The 19,345-nt window shown below is 40.7% G+C and overlaps 1 protein-coding gene across 1 annotated transcript in view; it reads left to right on the top strand.

Annotated features, from left to right (window-relative positions):
• The window catches only part of SNCA (synuclein alpha), a 163,934-nt gene extending 146,324 nt beyond the window's left edge, over positions 1 to 17,610 (top strand). The window contains exon 6 of the mRNA XM_040420482.1: positions 17,358 to 17,610. Within this exon, the coding sequence (XP_040276416.1) occupies positions 17,358 to 17,390 (33 nt within the window). The 3' untranslated portion in view covers positions 17,391 to 17,610. The remainder of the gene's footprint in view (positions 1 to 17,357) is intronic.
• The last annotated feature ends 1,735 nt before the right edge of the window (positions 17,611 to 19,345 follow it).

Raw genomic sequence — 19,345 nt, 5'->3', positions numbered from 1 at the left:
AGTATACATATTAGGTATTTCCACGTCCGTAACGACCTGCTCAATAAAAGTGTCACATGACCTAACCCATCAGATGAACACCGTAAAAAAAACAAAAAACGGTCACCTTACATAACAAAAAGTATGCAATAGCAAGCGATCAAAAAGTCATACGCACCCCAAAATAGTATTAATCCATCATCTCTACCTAAGAAAATAAAAAAAAACTATGGCTCTCAGAATATGGAGACAATGAAACATTATTTATTTTATTCAAAAATGCTGTTATTGTGTAAAACATAAATAAATAAAAAAGTATATATATTTGGTATCGCCGTGTCCGCAAGAACCTGCTGTATTAAAATATCACATGAACTAACCCCTCAGGTGAACACCGTAAAAAATTAAAATAAAACTGTGTAAAAAAGCAATTTTTGGTTACTTTACATCACAAAAAGTGCAATAGCAAGCGATCAAAAAGTCTTATGCACCATTAAATAGTACCAATCAAACTGTCATCTCATCACGCAAAAAATGAGCCCCTACATAAGACAGTCGCCCAAAAATAAAAAATAAATATGAAATATGACTTTCAGAATATGGAGACACAAAAAAATCTTTTTTTTTTTAAATGCTTTATTATGTAAAACTGAAACAAACAACCAAAAAAAGTAGTCATATTTGGTATTGTCGCATCCGTAAAAACGTGCTCTATAAAAATAGCACATGATATAACCTGTCAGATGAACATTGTAAATAATAAAAAATAAAAATTGTGCCAAAAAAGCAATTTTTTGTTACCTTGCCTCACAAAAAGTGTAATATAGAGCAAACTACAGAATCAGGGCGATAAATATTGCGTTTTGTTTAGCTCTTAAAGGGAACCTGTCACCAGTTTTATGGTGTCCTAACTAAGGGCAACATAAATAAGTGACTGATTCTCTTGGCAAAATGCTGGGTCACTTTCTTTAATTGACCCAGTCAATCTGCCAACATCTTGTATTGAAAAGCTCCAGCTGATAATGATGAGTCATGAATATTTATGAGCTCCTGACACTCCCCGCCTACCTGCTGCTGAGTGACAGTTATTTTCCATATGAATCAGCAGCAGGTGGGCAGGGGAGTGGCAATAGCCCTGAATTAAAAATACGCTGGACTCAATGATATCATACTGGACTCAAGTCAGCTCATTAGCATGTGGCATCTTTGTGTGTATATTATGAGGTAACCATCTGTCACACCAGTAAGTGAATACATCTAAGGCACTTTTTAGTAGTTAATGATTGTATATAATTAGTTAGATTATGATCAAATATCCACATGACAGGTTCCCTTTACCCCTTGCTTTGTTAGTTGAAAAAAGTTGATTAAAATGTAAAATCTGCCAAAAAAGTTAAATTCTGATATTCCATCTACATTTTCCATTCATTCTTGTAGAACACCTAAAGGGTTAACAAAGTTTGTAAAATCAGTTTTGAATACCTTGAGTGGTGTATTTTACAAAATGATGTCACTTTTTTGGAGTTTCTACTGTAGGGGTGCATCAGGGCGTCTTCAAATGTGACATGGCAGCTTAAAATTATCCCATTGAAATCTGCTTTCCAAAAACCATATGGTGTTCCTTTCCTTCTGCGCAATGCCGTCTGCATGTACAGCAGTTTATGACCATATATGGGGTGTTTCTGTAATCTACAGAATCAGGGCAATAACTATTGAGTTTTCTTTGGCTGTTAACCCCTGCTTTGTTAGTGGAAAAAAAATATTAAAATGGAAAATCTGCCAAAAAAGGGATATTTTCAAATTTCATCTCCATTTTCCATTAATTCTTGTGGAACACCTAAAGGGATAACAAAGTTTGTATAATCAGTTTTGAATACCTTGAGGAGTGTAGTTTCTAAAACGGGGTCATTTTTGGGTCATTTCTATTATGTAAGCCGCACAAAGTGACTTCAGATTTGAACTGGTCCTTAAAAAGTGGGTTTTGGAAATTTGCTTCTAAACTTCTAAGCCTTCTAACATCCCCAAAAAATAAAATGGCATTCACAAAATTATCCAAACACGAAGTAGACATATGGGGAATGTAAAGTAGTAACTATTTTTGGAGTTATTACTATATTATATAAAATTAGAAAAATCGAAATTTGGAAATTTACTAATTTTTTTAAAATTTGGGTAAATTTGTTATTTTTTTATAAATAAAAAATTTTGATTCAATTTTACCACTGTCATGAAGTACAATATCTGACGAGAAAACAATCTCAGAATGCCCTGGAAAAGTAAAAGTGTTTTAAAGTTATTACCACATAAAGTGACATGTCAGATTTGCAAAAATCGGCCTGGGATTTAAAGTGAAAAGAGGCTTGGTAGTGAAGGGGTTAAAAAAATTTATAAATTCCATTGTTTTGTTTTTGTTTGTTTTTAGCATCCCAATCTCTGCAGTGTCCTCAGTATACACCCACATTAGAAAAATCGAAATTTGGAAATTTACTAATTTTTTTAAAATTTGGGTAAATTTGTTATTTTTTTATAAATAAAAAATTTTGATTCAATTTTACCACTGTCATGAAGTACAATATCTGACGAGAAAACAATCTCAGAATGCCCTGGAAAAGTAAAAGTGTTTTAAAGTTATTACCACATAAAGTGACATGTCAGATTTGCAAAAATCGGCCTGGGATTTAAAGTGAAAAGAGGCTTGGTAGTGAAGGGGTTAAAAAAATTTATAAATTCCATTGTTTTGTTTTTGTTTGTTTTTAGCATCCCAATCTCTGCAGTGTCCTCAGTATACACCCACAGTGTCTCCAGTATCTATAATGTCCTCTCTCTTGTGCCCCAGTGTCTGTAATGCCAGCCATAGTAGCCCCAGTGTATTTAAGGGCCACACAGTGCTCCCATATAAAAAATTCCCCCTCCCACAGTACGCCCTGTATATAAAATACTCCCCAATAGTGTCACACTGTATATAAAATGCTCCCAATAGTGCCCCACATATATAAAATACCCCCAATAGCGCACCACAGTATAAAAAAGCCCCAAATAGTGCCCCCTGTATAAATAAATCCTCCACAGCTCACTTCATCCACTTAAACACGCTGCACTAGAGGGAAGTGGAAGGACCTGACACTCCCAGAGTTATTATCATTTTTAACCCCTGAAAGGCACGTTTTTAAGACACATGCACTACTTTCTATGCAACCGTTAAAAACTGGCCCATTGATTTTAATAGGGTCTGTCTAGCCATGAACACGGACAAAAATACATGTCCAATTTTTTGACCGCTGCTATTAACTGGTTGTTAAAAGAAACGGCCATGTAAATAGCTCCATATACTTTGATTGGTTCTAAAACTTTTACTAAAACAGTTGTAAGACAGCAGTTTTTAACTGCCGTGTGAATGTAGCCTAAGGATTGGCCAATCCTGGACAATTACTTTATAGGGGTTCATCTACAGTGCATACATTGCCATATCACATATACACACATGCCCCCATAGTTCTACTGATTTTTACACATAATATGTAGCTCTTAGCCCTTTTCAAGCTGTGATACAAAACAAAATGTTATTAGTCTACAGTTTGATGTTACTGCCCATAGTGAAAGGGACATCAGATAACACAGATTTTAATAACCAGTTAGAGAGATATGTGTGTATGGATATTACAAATGAAAGTCAACTCATAATGTGAGGTATGTGTTAACATAAGAAATAGCATTTTTTATTTTAATAAAACAGAATAAGCAGACAATTTATTCAAATAAACAATTTAGAGCTCGTTTACACCAGCGCTATTATTTACCATTCTTCTGCTGTGTTATAGGAGCAGATGTATGGAAACAATGGAAGTGTCGGATTCAGCACATAACTGACATGAATGGAACCTAACAGATCCTGTTGATTATAATGGGATCCGTTCAGTTTCTGTTCTGGAGAACATTCTTTTAGAGGAGTAAAAAGTCCTGCATACAGGACTTTTCTGCTCACTATTTTTGGCAATTTCTGTGACGGAGGCTTTGAACAGAGCCTCCAACGCAAATGTGAACATACCCTTACACATCTCAAATAATGGCACCTATGTATGTTTTTTTCTAGAAATAAGGCGGTTCGCTATTCCACCCATAAAAAGAAAAAAGTGCTGTCCAGTGTCCAGTCATAATGACAACTTAAAAGAGTATTTCGGTAAGAAGTTATCCCCTATCCACAGGTCCCCCACTGATCACAAAAACAGAGGTCCCATTATACCCCCAAAATAAAATGTATTAATTGAGTGGTTGTATACCTACTGCTGCTCCAATAATTCCCTGGTCTGCCAGAGATCAATGAGTACAGAACTTGGCTCTCTCCATCATTCCCATAGAAATGGAGTAGAAGGGCACTCATTAGACTGCTGGAACCCCCTAATAGTTATCTCATATCCTGTGGGTAAGGGATATCTTTTTCTTATTGAAATATCCCTTTAACCTTTCTAATGTGATACAAAACTGAAATAATGATGTCCTTGTCGCCAAATCTGCAAGAAATGGCATGCACCTTAAAAGCTTCATTCTAAAATTTCAAATCTTGTTTCATTTACAGTACATAAAAATTAAATAAATAAATATAATACAATTGTAAGGCTTTGTTTACTTGTACCTGATTTCTTGCAGAAATGTCAGTCCTATTCATGCGGCTTGCATAAATCCTTTACATGTAGCAGAAGCAACGCTATTCAGATGCATTCAATAGATTTCCAGTTGAATATTTTCTGTAGCAAATCTGCAGAGTGTGACTATACTCCTTTGTTCTGGGCTGTAATGGCTATGTCAGGTGACTAAAAGACAATAATAAAATTTCATTAACTATATCAACTACATTAGAGTATGAATAACCAAGAAAAATAGCAGTTTTGTAAAACAAAAATAAATTTTTCTTAATGATGTTGTGAATGTGACTCCAACTGTTTTGTATATAATGGTCCACATTTATAAATAAACTGTGGCAAAATTTGGCACAAATTGACCCAATTTCTAGTCCTTTAGAAAACATTTGCACTTACCTCAATGAGGCTTACCAGAAAAGGACTGTGTGCTTAGCCTAATAATACCGGAAAGAAAACCGCTGATGTGAACATGTTAGATTTCTGGAAAACCTGATAAAATTTGAAAATAGATAAAATAAGGACATTTTGTATTTGGTTCATATTATGGAGCTATTCTGTCTTCATCTTCATCATTTTGTCAATAATATTCGAAAGAAACTCATAAAAACACAATGTACAACCATTTTATAGTCGAGTCAGGAGCCATTAAATATCATTTTTTTCTAACAATTTATTGCCATGTTTTCTAATGTAATAACACAAGTAACAAATTACATAAAAAGAATTGTCTTTTCTTTCTTCATTCTATTTTAAATAGAGATATAAGGATGCTTTTAGTAAAAGTGAAGTTCTGCCTTTGATTAACAATTACTTTAGTGTGCATATGTAAAATATGCATGTGTATAATGTATCTGCTTTACCATTTTACATCAATTTAATAAATTAATGTTGAGCTCCAATTGGTTATCAGTATCAAAGCCAGTTATTAGGTTTTTCTAAATCTCCCAATGGTTCCTTAACATATGAAGTCCATATTAAAAGGATCTGATACGACAAAATGAAATGCAATCTGCCAACATCATGTTATAGAGCAGGAAGAGCTGAGTAGATTGATATATAGTCTTGTGGGAATAGATTGAGTTAAACTTGTAATTTATACATTTAAGCTTCTGCTTCGACTTCATTATTCACTTGGGAGGTGTTATCCGTGACTGATAGTATTCTCTGTGTAAGTGTGTATACACATATAGCTGTCAGTCACTGATAGTTGTACATGAGGGAGGTGATATCAGTGATTGATAGAATTCTCTTTGTAATTGTGTACACATAGATAACTGTCAGTCACTGATAGCTGTACATAGGGAGATGATATCAGTGACTGATAGCATTCTCTGTGCAAGTGTGTATACAGACATAGCTGTCAGTCACTGATAGTTGTACATGGGTGAGGTGTTAACAGTGATTCATAGTATTATCTGTGTAAGTGTGTATACATAAATATATGTCAGTCACTGATAGCTGTATATAAAGGTAGGTGTTATCAGTGATTAATAGCGTTCTCGAGGGGCATGGCCTGCTTGCTGATGGCGCCGGTCGCATAGCGCATCTGCTCCGGACTAAAACATCTATAAAGCGGCTCACAGCAGCTACTCCGGCATCCTACTAACACCAGATACAACCTTATAAAGAGCTCCAGACATGGGGAAGGTTAGGAGACGTCCTGCTCCGGCAAAGCTGACCGAATTCTTCGGTAAAACAACGCCAGCAGAGTCCGGCCTAAGGGGGACTCCACCTCCGCCCTCCACGCTTACCTCTCCGGCGGGAACGCCATCGATACCTACGCACAGCCCAGCTGTTAGGAGCGGGCCTGAGCGGGAATCCCTTGAACACACTCAGCTCACAGCAGATGTTATGCGTTCCATGCTGGATACACTGCGATCTTCTATGAAGGAGGACATGCTGGGGCTTCTGAAAGATCTCAGAAAAGACATCCAAAGCATCGGTGGCCGCACGTCGCACCTGGAGGCTAAAATGGCTGAATTTGCTACCTCCCACAATACCCTCATCGATGCCCATGAAGCTATGGAGGATGATGTCGCTAAACTAACAGCTAAGTTACAAGACTTGGAGGACAGACACAGGCGGAATAATGTAAGAATCCGTGGGGTCCCAGAGTCTGTTGAAGCGCATGAGTTGGAACATTTCCTGCAGCAACTTCTTAAAGTGGCACTGCCTGAGTCCACAGAAAGGGACTTGATCATAGATCGTATCCACAGAGTGCCCAAGCCTAAAGGTCTGGACCCATCTCTTCCACGTGATGTTATTGCCAGGATCCACTTCTACACCATTAAAGAGGCGTTTCTGAGGGTTTTGAGGCAGTATCCGTCCCTATCGGAGGACTTTGCAGGTATTGCGGTATACTCGGATCTTTCCGCAGCCACGCTTACAAAGCGCAAAGAATTTGCCCCGATCACCGCTGTACTGAGACAGCAACAAATAAAATATCGCTGGGGTTTCCCAGTGAAGCTGCTGGTCACGTATAATGGAGGCCTGCAAGTCTTCAACTCACCTCAAGTGGCGACTCGTCATCTAACCGACTGGGGCCTCATCAGTGGGGACTCTCTTCGGGCAAAGGAAGCTGCGCCACGTCCAGACAAGATTCCACCGGATTGGGACGTTGCCTGATATGTGAGTTTGCATCAGCAGGGAGTAGCCGGATGACTGTTCATATCTGTTGATGTTGGTCCGAAGCGGGGAGCTTTAGTTCTCTGCCCCGACTGAACTTGTTTTTTCTGGTCTCTCGACCATTCATTTTTGGTCAGGCCTGACACGCCTTGATGACCACACTGTATTCACTTTACTTTTCCTTATACATGTGTTTTACTTTATTTTCTTTTTGTTTGGTTCCTATACTCATATTGTATGTAACATATGCTTTTTGGGTCTCGATGTTGGCGGGATTGGATAGAGAGGTGTGGCGTGGCGTATTGCAGGGAGCTCCTATGTATAAGCAATGGGGTTAAAAATTTTATCTTTGAATGTGCGGGGGGCTAAATTCTCCATATAGACGCACGCAGCTAAGGTCAGAAGCCCTTAAAGCTAATTGTGACGTGCTTTTTGTTCAAGAATCGCATCTATTGGAAAAAGATGCATTCAGATGTAAACATAGGAGCTTCCCTGTAGTGCACCATTCCCACACAAGAAGAAAAAGGAAAGCAGGGGTTTTCATTGGTGTAAAGTCTACGGTTGCCTTTTCCCTACAGAAATGTATAACTGACTCAGCTGGGAGATATGTTATTTTACTGTGTCCCCAATGTCAGACAGGTGGCCTTCTGTTGGAGGCTGTTTAACAAAGTAGAGAAAACAGCGGTGGGGGAGATAGTAATCGGAGGAGACTTCAATATGCCAATCAACTCAGCATTGGATTGTAAGTCCACACATATGAGCCGTCGAGTACACCTACAGGCGACTTTATTTGAGTCTGCCTTTCACGATATCTGGCGATATCAGCACAGTGAGGAGCGAGATTACACGTTTATATCTACTGCGCACTTATCTCAGTCTCATATCGATTATATTCTAGTTTCCAAAGGCCTTCTGCATAGGGTCGCAAGGTCTGACATTGGGGGAGCGGCATGGTCGGATCATGCCCCAGTTAGCATTGTAATTGAAGATGGTCTCCCCAATCTCCCACGCCCACAATGGAGGTTGAACACTTACCTACTGAAATGCCCTGAAAGAGTTAAGCAGATCACAGATACTTTACAAGAATTTCTGGCGTTTAATGATCTCCCTGACACCAGTGTACACACTCTTTGGCTTACCCATAAAGCATATATGAGAGGGGTTCTGATAAAAATAGCGGCAAGAATGAACAAAAGTAGAAATAGGGCTATTCAGGATGCTCTAACTCGGCTGCAAGATGCAGAGAAAAACCACAAGTTAAATAACAACTCCTCTACATTAGCTCTCCTACAGGAATGTAGAGCTGCGCTTAGGACTATTCTTTTATACCGTCAAGAACTAGGTCTAAAGCGAATGCAGACAAACTTTTACCACACTGGGGACAGGGCGGGTGCATTATTGGAGCGCAGATTAAAATGTAGAGCAGCTGTAGCTAGGATAACTAGTTTGAAGTACGACAGTAAAGTGTTTACACACCCTCAGGAAATAGCCGATGCCTTTGCGGCGTATTATTCCTCTCTATACAACTTGCGATCAGATAGTAATACGGTTCAGCCATCCGTAGAAGCAATTTCGGCATATCTAGACTCTCTTCAGCTTCCCAGGGTTTCTGCGGATGACTTGAGTATTGTAAATAGGCCAATTACTTCCGAGGAAATTTCCACTACCATTAAAACTACCCCATCTAATAAGGCCCCAGGACCCGACGGATTCCCAGCAGAATATTATAAAACATTCCACTCTACACTAATCCCTCCCTTAGTTAAGCTGTATAATACTTTTTTTTACTTCTCGGGTCATTCCATCAGAAATGTTGCAGGCCACCGTAGTCACTCTACCCAAACCGGGGAAACCCCCTGATGCCCCTGAGAACTTTAGGCCAATTTCCCTGTTGAATGCTGACCTCAAGCTGTTTGCTAAGATACTGGCGGCATGCCTCAACAAAGTGCTACCTGCCCTAATAAACCCTGACCAAGTGGGCTTTGTGCCAGGCAGACAATGTAGAGATGGCGCTAGGAAAATGTTAAACTTAATCCAGGTTGCAGAATGGTCCAGAGCCCCTACGATCTTTGTCTCCCTAGACGCTGAAAAAGCGTTCGATAGAGTGCACTGGGGGTTTCTGGACCAGACTCTTAGGAAATTTGGGTTCAACGGGCATATCTTACAGGCTATCTTAGGATTGTACTCAGCGCCCAAGGCAAACGTTTTAGCTTCGGGCTTTTTGTCTGCTCCTTTCTCGATTACCAATGGGACTAGACAGGGGTGCCCATTATAACCTCTGATATTCGCACTGGTAATGGAGCCATTGGCGGAAAAAATAAGGAACTGCACGCAGATATCTGGAATCACAGTAGGGTAATGTTCGCATTGCATTGGTTTATACGCTGATGATGTTATTTTGACACTCTCTAATCCCTTAGCATCCCTTCAGGCTGTAACTGAAATACTAAACCAGTATTCCTCATTATCCTATTATAAATTGAATGTTGGCAAAACTAACGTACTCCCTATTAATGTACCAGAGAGCTTATATCAGGAATTAAGTGAAAGATATCCCTTCACCTGGGCCATCGAATCGATACGTTATTTGGGTGTGGAGCTTACTAGCTCATTGCCTACTCTGCTTTCACTAAATCTTAAAAAACTGAGGACTGAATTACAAACTGACTACTCCAAGTACAGTAAAGCAATGCTTCCGTGGATTGCAAAAATAAACGTGGTTAAGATGCTAATTCTTCCCAAAATTCTATACATATTCAGGTGCATACCTCTGAAAATACCAAGAACGTACATCAAACAACTGCAAGGTGACATGCTTAGCTTCGTATGGGGAAACTCCCCCCCCAGGATTAAGAAAAATGTGTTGTATCCCTCTATTAGTAAGAGTGGGCTGGGGGTCCCAGATCTATACAATTACTATTTAGCCAATCTAATGGACCAAACTATGGAGTTGTGGTCACCTTCATCACCTCACAAATAGCTCAGCATATCAGCATAGAGGAGGTTTATGTTAGGAGACGGTCCCTTAAGTCACTGCTAGCTGCCTATTTGTTAAAGCCTACCACATTTCCTGTGCCACTAAGCACAATGCAAGCCTCCATGTTCGCATGGGCGCAATTATTCAAAACCAGGACACTTTTACCCCTGGAAAAGAAACATATCCCTATCTCAGCTATAGAGTATCATATCCCTGCACTCCATATCACAGGTTGGCTGAACTGCGGGATTGATACACTTGGGAGCCTATTTGACCAGTCCACTCTACGATCCTTTGAGGTACTGCATTCCACCTATAACTTACCCAACTCGATTTTCTATCAATACTTACAGATCCGTCATTTTCTCTCACCTCTCAACTTAGATGCCATAGCGGATATGAGTGACCCAATTGGCAAGCTACTAAGAGCAGACAATCGTTCCCATTCCAGCCTCTCTTTTTGGTATTCACATCGGATGTCAATAGGCAAAGATAGCAAAAAGTCCTTTATGTACAGGTGGGAGGCAGAAATGGGAAAGGAATTCTCTCTGAGTAAATGGACGGATGCCATGTACTGGTCCATGAAAAGCTCTAAATGCATAAAACATGCAGAGCAAAACAGGAAAACCCAATTAAGGTGGTACCTAACGCCGGATAGACTGGCTCATGTCATTCCTAACTATTCTCCATTGTGTTGGAGAGGATGTGGTCAGATAGGCTCCCCGTATCATATGTGGTGGGAGTGTCCTGTCTTAACCCATTTCTGGGCCTCAGTCTCGAAGGCTCTGGAAGAAATAACTGGGATTACGGGAATAATGACCCCAGAGCTAGCAATACTCAGTATAGGATTGGTGGATATTCCATGTGACAGCAGAGGCACGGTAGCACATATCCTCTTTGCATCAAAGAAAGTGATTGCACGTCAATGGAAAAGTCTACAGTCTCCTCTACTTAGTGAAGTGTTCAAACTAGTAAATCATCATATGCAATGCGAATTTACCTTCGCCTCCTCGCTGAAAGCTAGAATTGCAGTGCACAATTCTTGGCTGCAATGGTTGTCCAGCCCATATGCAGTAGCACTTTCAAGATTCCTGATCTAGTCCTTCTGCGCAAATATAATGGCAATATGTGCAGTATGGTATGGCTGTAAATAATGAGAGACATTTGCTCGCCATGTAATACTTACAGCATATGTACTAACCTCAACTTATTGACCCTCTTATTTTTCTGTATGGAGCCTTTATGATTTATTATTCATTTCCTTTTCTTTATGTAAATTTTGTCTATTTTGTTTACCTGACTTGAAGTAAAACTTTCAATAAAAACGTATTGATGAAAAAAAAAAATATAGCGTTCTCTGTGTAAGTGTGTATACAGAGATAGCTGTCACTGATAGATGTACACAGAGGAAGTGTTATATCAGTAATTTATAACATTCTCTGTGTATGTATACATAGAAAGCTGTCAGTCACTGAAAGTTGTACATGGAGGAGGTGTTATCAGTGATTGATAGCATTCTCTATGTAAGTGTGTATGTATATAGATAGCTGTCAGTCACTGATAGCTATACATGGGGGAAGTTTTTTCAGTGATTGATAGTATTCTCTGTGTAAGTGTGTATATAGATATAGCTGTCAATCACTGATAACACCTGTTCCGTGAACAATAAAATCAGAAATAGCAGAGATATAAATGCATAAATTACACATTTTACTGAATCATTTCCCAAAAATATATATATCAATCTGCTCAGCTTCTCCTGCTCAATAATATGCTACCTGCAGATTGCACTGCATTTTGTGGGGACAGGTTTACCTCACCAGACATTAACCTTGATTTCCTCGAGAAGGTCCCAGGCTGCCCTAAATAGTAAAGAGCCTCACTCCACAGAGCACACAGTGGTGGTGATCATATTAAAAGGATTTTCCGAGATATTTATACTGATGATGACTAAAGTTGGATGTTCGGGTTCGACGGGTTCGGCCGAACTTCACAAAAAAGTTCGAGTTTGGGACCCGAACTTGACCCCGAACCTGAACTCCATTGAAGTCAATGGGGACCCAAACTTTTGAGCACTAAAATGGCTGTAAAAATGTCATGGAAAGGGCTAGAGGGCTGCAAATGGCATCAGAATGTGGTTAAGAGCATGGCAAGTGGATAGGGAAATTACTTTAAATAACATAAAATACGTAAAATTTAAAAATAATAATCTTGATCTAGGAGGACGAGGTCTATATGGAGTAGGAGGTTGAGGAGGCGGTGAATGAGGCGGTGAATGTGGCGGTGTATATGGAAGCGGCGGTGGATGAGGAGGAGGTAGCCTACACTGCTTTTTAGTTTTACATTTATTTTTATTTTATTAAATTAGGGTACACCCCAAAACATTGGGAAATATAACCTGTGATAACCCCCTCGTGCTAAACACACATTCAGACAATACACTGGCTGCAGGGAAGGCCAGCACCTCCAAGGCATAAAGGGCAAGCTCAGGCCATGTGCCCAATTTGGAGACCCAGAAGTTGCAGTGGGCAGAACCATCAGTCAGTTCGTGTAGGCGTGTGCAAACATACTGCCCCACCATGTCGCACATCACTGTGATGTTCACGATCCAAATGGATATCTGCTCTATCAACTTTTGATATTCTTTCCTACCATGTTGATCACGGTTAGCGGCGAATCAGGGTTCCACGCTGCAGAGGGAGCGTGAGAAAGAGAGACCACATCCAAGGGAGATCAATGGATGGAATTTTATTGTGATTGAGCGGAAATGTGGGACAAATTATTAAAGCATGAGAATAGAAGGAAAGGAGGGGGCGCGCGGCAATTACCCACTCCCGACTCGGGGAGGTAGTGACGAAAAATAACAATACAGGACTCTTAAGATGCCCTGTTATTTGAATGATTAATTAAAAATTACAGGGAATGTCACTGCAGTATTTTGGATTAGGAAATGTTAGACAGGAGAGGCCCTGCTGGCGCTTTGTTGACTCTAGATAACTTCTGCTTGATCTCAATTCCCTGTGACGTCCACCATTCATTTGGATATCTTCTCTATCAACTTTCGATGTTCTTTTTTGAGCCTATCATGTTGATAACGGTTATCGGCGAATTAGGGTTCCACGCCGGAGAGGGAGCGTGAGAAAGAGAGACCACATCCAAGGGAGGTTAATTGTTTCAAATTAAATATGATAGAGCGGAAATGTGGGACAAACTATTGAAGCGCAAATGTGGGACAACTTGTTAAAGTTTAAGCATTGAATGAAAGGAGGTGGCGCGCATCAATTAAAGAAGAATTTCTTAAATTTAATTCCCTGTCACCTATGCAGAGCAGGGGTTTCCATCGGGCAAAATTGGTAAAATGTCACCTGACAATGTAACAGACGATTTTTTGAAAATTTTGTTCTTGTCACCTATGCAGAGGTGCCCCCATAACGTCCACCATCCATTTGGATATCTTCTTTCTCAACTTTCGATGTTCTTTACTGAGCCTACCATGTTGACCACGGTTATTGGCGAATCTGGGTTCCACGCCGGAGAGGGAGCGTGAGAAAGAGAGACCACATCCAAGGGAGATAAATGGATGAAATGTAATTTTGATCAAGCAGAAATATGTGAAAAGGTATTAAAGCAAAAGGATCGAAGGAAAGGGCCAATTAAAGACGAATTTTAGAAATTTAAGTCCCTGTCACCTATGCAGAGCAGGGGTTTATTCACATCAAAAATTGTAAAATGTCAACCCTAGAAAAATTAGTAAAATTTATTAATCTGTCTACTTGGGCAGAGCAGGGGTCTATCACAGCCAAAAATTAGTGAATTTCACCCGAAAATGTAACAGACAAATTTGTGAAATGACATAAAATAAAATAAAATACGTACAAATAAAATAAAAAAACTTGATTTATGAGGTGGAGGTCCATATGGAGTAGGAGTTTGAGGATGCGGTGGACGTAGCGGTGTAGGTGGAAGCAGCGGTGGAGGAGGACCAGGTAGCCAACACTGGTTTTTGGGTTTAATATATATATATTTTTTAATTAGGGTACACTCCAAAAGAGTGTGAAATATTCAAAATACAAGAATGAGCAATTGCGCTGTAGTATAAAAAAAGCTGGTTAAGGCCGGTATACATGTCTATTCTGCACAATGTACGGACGAGTCCTGCAGGATCCATGCCTGGTTCATTTTAATGAACGTGAGCTTGTCCACATTGGCTGTGGACAGGCGGCTGCGCTTGTCTGTGATAACGCCCCCTGCCGTGCTAAACACACGTTCAGATAATACACTGGCTGCAGGGCAGGCCAACACCTCCAAGCTGTAAAGGGCAAGCTCAGGCCATGTGCCCAATTTGGAGACCCAGAAGTTGAAAGGGGCAGACCCGTCATTCAGTACGTGTAGGAGTGTGCACACATACTGCTCCACCATGTTGGTGAAATGCTGCTTCCTGCTAAGACGTTCCATATCAGCTGGTGGTGCTGGTTGTTGTGGCATGCTGACAAAGCTTTTCCACATTTAGGCCATGCTAACCCTGCCATCTGAGGTGCTGGCGGTGCCCCAGCTGCGTTGGCGACCTCTTCCTCCTCCTCTGCCTTCGCCTTGTGCTTCCACTGTGCCCCCTCTGTCAGGTGGGAATGCCACCAGCAGCGCGTCTACCAGCGTGCGCTTGTACTCGCGCATCTTACGATCACACTTTCTCTTCCCCTCCAGTGTTTGGGAGATGGAGAGCTGAACGCTTCCGTGGGACATTGTGGAGATGCTTGGTGACCCTGATGGTGGTGTTTCTGGCAGATCCTTTGTTTGCGGGGTGGCAGGTGGCACTGTCACTCCAGAGGTGGATGAAGAGGCCGAGACTGCAGCAGAAGAGGAAGCAGGAGGAGCCAGAGACCTTTCTTGGTTTTTGAGGTGTCTACTCCACTGCAGCTCCTGCTTTGCACTTAGATGCCTGGTCATGCAGGTTGTGCTCAGGTTGAGAACGTTTATGCCTCGCTTCAGGCTCTGATTGCACAGCGTGCAAACCACTTGTGTCTTGTCGTCAGCACATTGGCTAAAGAACTGCCACGCCAGGGAACTCCTTGGAGCTGGCTTTGGTGTGCTCGGTCCCTTGCTGCGGAGGGCAGTAGCAGGCGTACTGTCTAAAGGACGGCCGCTCCGCTTTTGCACCCTGCTCCCTCTTCTGCTGTGCTAGTGGCTCTGTGCGACCACCGCTTCTTTCTCCGAACTACACAGGTTACTCGCATGACCTTGATTCTATGTGGGGTCGAGGACCTCATCGTCCTCCACATCATCTTCCACCCAGTCTTCACCCCTGCCCTCCTTGTCGGTCTGCACACTTTCAAAAGCCACAGCAGTTGGCACCTGTGTTTTGTCATAATCATGTACTCATCTTGAAACATAAGTGGTTGGGCATCGGTGCACTCAATCTCTTCCACTTCTGGGGCAGGGATAAGTGGATGACCCTGGGAAACCCTGCTAACAGAGTCATCAAAAAGCAGAAGAGACTGCTGCATGACTTGGGGCTCTTACTGCTTGACTGATTTTCAAGGGAGTGAGGTGAAAGACTGATGGACATCAGTTGCAGGAGCCAACTCTGATCTGTCAGCAGGAGACTGGGTGGGAGACAATGTGAAGGAACTGGAGGCACTGTCAGCAACCCAATCTACTATCTTCTGTACTTATTCTGGCCTCACCATTCGTAGAGCCACATTAGGCCCGACCAAATATCGCTCCAGGTTCTGTTGCCTACTCGCACCTGAGGAAGGGGTTCCACTTGTGCGTGTAGCTGGCACAGATCGACCACGTCCTCTACCTGCAACAGGAGCTCCACCAGCAGCACCACGACCTGGGCCACGTCCCTTATTTGACGCTCTCCTCATATTTCTCAAATTTAGGATCTTGCCCTAAATGGGTGTTTTATTAATAGCAGAATAGAACCACAGTATCTAAAGGGTGTATCTCACAATGTCATATGCAGCAAAGGCTGCAAAATTAAGTTTTTTGCCCAAAATGGGTGTTTTTTTTCATAGCAGAATATGACAGCAGTATATAACGCTTGAATTTTACACGTGCAGATGCAGCAAGGGCTGTAAAATTGTGTATTTAGCCCAAAAATGGTGTTTTTGAAAACCCAGAAAATTATAGCTGTATTTCTAGCTTAAATTGCACATTGACTAATGCTGCAAAAGCACCAGATGTAGGATATTGCCAAAAAAGGGTGTTTTTTTAAAACCAGATTATTATTGCAGTATTTCAAGCTTGGATTTGAATGTCACAAAAGCACATATACAGTGCTGGTGCACTGAGCTTGCATAAAATGGCCGCCGCTGCCCACCTAACTAAACTAACAGACGGATAAAAGTTATTTTTCTCTGTCACTGGGCTCAGGGGCAGGGTAAAAAGATTGTGCACTGCACCCACACAACTAAATTGCTGTAGATCGCTGAGTTCAATTGGACTTCTGATTGAAGATTCTGTCCTATTCTCTCCCTCACAGCAGCAGCATCCTCTCCCTACACTAAGCACAGCAGAGTGACGTGCAGCGTTACGTGACTCCAGCTTATATAGAGGTTGGGTCACATGCTGCACTAGCCAATCACAGCCATGCTATTAGTTGGCATGGCTGTGATGGCTTCTAAGGTCACACAGTTAAACGCTTGTTGATTGGCTGCTCTGCAGCCTTTCAAAAAGCGCTAAGAAATCGCCGAACACCGAACTTTTACTGAAATGTTCGGGTTCGGGTCCAGGGTCCAAAAATTCTAAAGTTCGGTACGAACCCGAATTTTACAGTTTGGGTTCGCTCAACCCTACTGATGACCTATCATCTGGACCTATCAGTATCTGACCGGTGTGGGTCCGACACCCCGCTGATCAGCTGTTTGAGAAGTATGGTACTGATGGCTGGTGTGAACTTGATGTGTACCTATAAGTATGATCTATTGTTTGTGTTGATGTTCTCAGTCATAGTTAATAGTTAAAGGCGCCTTCATATGCAACTGTACTGTCTAGGAAATAAATGACACATTGTGGTGCAACAAACAGTCATGTCATTGTAATTTTGTTTACTGCTACATACTGAAAGCTGTTTTTTGCTGTCACAAGAGGTCTATTGTTGGCATTCTACTGATTCTCTGTTATTCTGATTTGTGTAGGAGGAATATCAAGATTATGATTCTGAAGCATGAATATTGCGAGCAAGTGTCATACTCATAGAATATTCAATGGATCATGATACATTCCCAAGTACCAAGGCTTCAGATTTAATTTATATTTTACTTTAACTGTAAATGGAAGTCTTCCATCAGCAAAACAAAGTATTTCTATTAGATTTCCTTTTCGGGTACATTCCACTCTAGGGGTCGACAATGAGTGGCTAGTTTGTGTTATGGATGTTGTGGCTTAAAATTACTTGTTTTTCAGTGGTTTTGTATTGTTTCTATTTCTTATAATTTTATATGTTGCGTATGTTATTACTGTTTTCTGTAACACAACAGTGTGAAATCTGTTTCTAAGTATCTAAAACTGTATTTCTGATTGTACGCATGATCTATGCACCAGCTGTTTTACAAACCCAACATGTGTTTCAATGGTTTATGTTTCTTCAGTGAAGATGTTGGGCATTCCTGAGATAAACTGTTTAAAGGCTATGTACACCTTTGGGGTCACTTTATTTTTATGATTGCATCTTATTCATTTTGGGCTCAAAATCATTTGTTCAATTGGTCTTTATTAAAAACATTTAGCAGCTTTGTCAAAAAAAGGTTAACTTCTGCCTAGCTGTGGGAATCGTACTTTCACTTTGTGCTCGTTGTCTAATAACCCTTATCTCTTAATTACTAATAGCTCAAAACAGTTTATAAGGTCAGATATCAGAGATAAGGAGCCATCAGCTGACCTACCTGGCAGAACACAGTATATATATAGAGCCTGGTGCTAGAGAATCTCAAGGCTGTACAGAGAAAGAAGCTCAACATTTTTAGTAAAGACCGATTGAAAAAATGATTTTAGCTCGAAATGAGTACAATGCAGTAATTGAAAAATGACCCCCAAAGGTGTTTATAGCCTTTAAGTTTCCTATTAGCAAAATGTTTTTTTTGTAATCATGCATTATGCTATGGAAATGCTATATTATATAGTATGTGAGTACAATCTTTATGATGCATCATTAATGTTGCTTAACATATACTTACTAGATTTGGCTAAACATTTTTACTGTATTTGTGTTCTATAGTTTAAAAGACAAAGCACAGCAATGATCATATTTATATGAATGAAATTATATCTATATTCTATGAATGATTTATACAGCCTTCTTTTTGAGTCACAGCTAGTGTGGTATGCCAACTTATACTGTGCCCAAGAAGTATTTTTAATGTCCCTAGTATATGGTATACAGATTAATACAGTATTGATTAATTTCCCAACATGAGGCAATACAAAGCAGTGACAGCTTATTTTTTTTAATGTGTTTAAAGGTCATCTGTCAGAGGTTTGTACCTATGAAACTGGCTCACCTATTGCATGTACACTTCGCAGCTGAAGGCCACTGTGTTGGTCTCATGTTCATATGTGCCCACCTTGCTAAGAAAAATGAAGTTTTAATATATGAAAATGAGCCTCTAGAAGCAACAGGGTGTTGCCCTTATTCCCAGAGGCTCAGCTCTCTCTGTAACTTCTGCGCCCTCTCCACTTTGATTGACAGAGCCAGGCAAGTATGATCACATTTGCAAGGCTTGGCTCTCTCAATCAAGGGTGCAGCAGTTACAGAGAGATCTGAGCCTCTGGGAATAAGGGCAACACACTCATTGGTCCTAGAGGCTCATTTGCATATATTAAAGCTTTATTTTTTTTAGCAATGTCGGCACATATGAACATGGGACCAACACAGATGCCTTCAGCTGCCAAAAGAACATACAACAGGTCAGCCAATTTCATAGGTACAAATCTGCCCACATAATATTTTGGTGACACACTGACTCCCTTTAATAAGGAAGGGGGCGTGCCCAAGAAATGTGATGTGATGGAGGATTCAGGTGCAAGAAATACCCTAATATGCTATGAACTACTATGGAATGTGAATGTTGTAAGATAAATAAAGGTGAACATGAGTCTGTAGATAACTGCCATCCAGAAGTGAGTA

Source organism: Bufo bufo, chromosome 2 (assembly GCF_905171765.1).
Source record: "Bufo bufo chromosome 2, aBufBuf1.1, whole genome shotgun sequence".
Classification (NCBI taxonomy): domain Eukaryota; kingdom Metazoa; phylum Chordata; class Amphibia; order Anura; family Bufonidae; genus Bufo; species Bufo bufo.
Note: the sequence above shows the minus strand (reverse complement) of the source record. Positions and strands in the feature narration are given on the sequence as shown.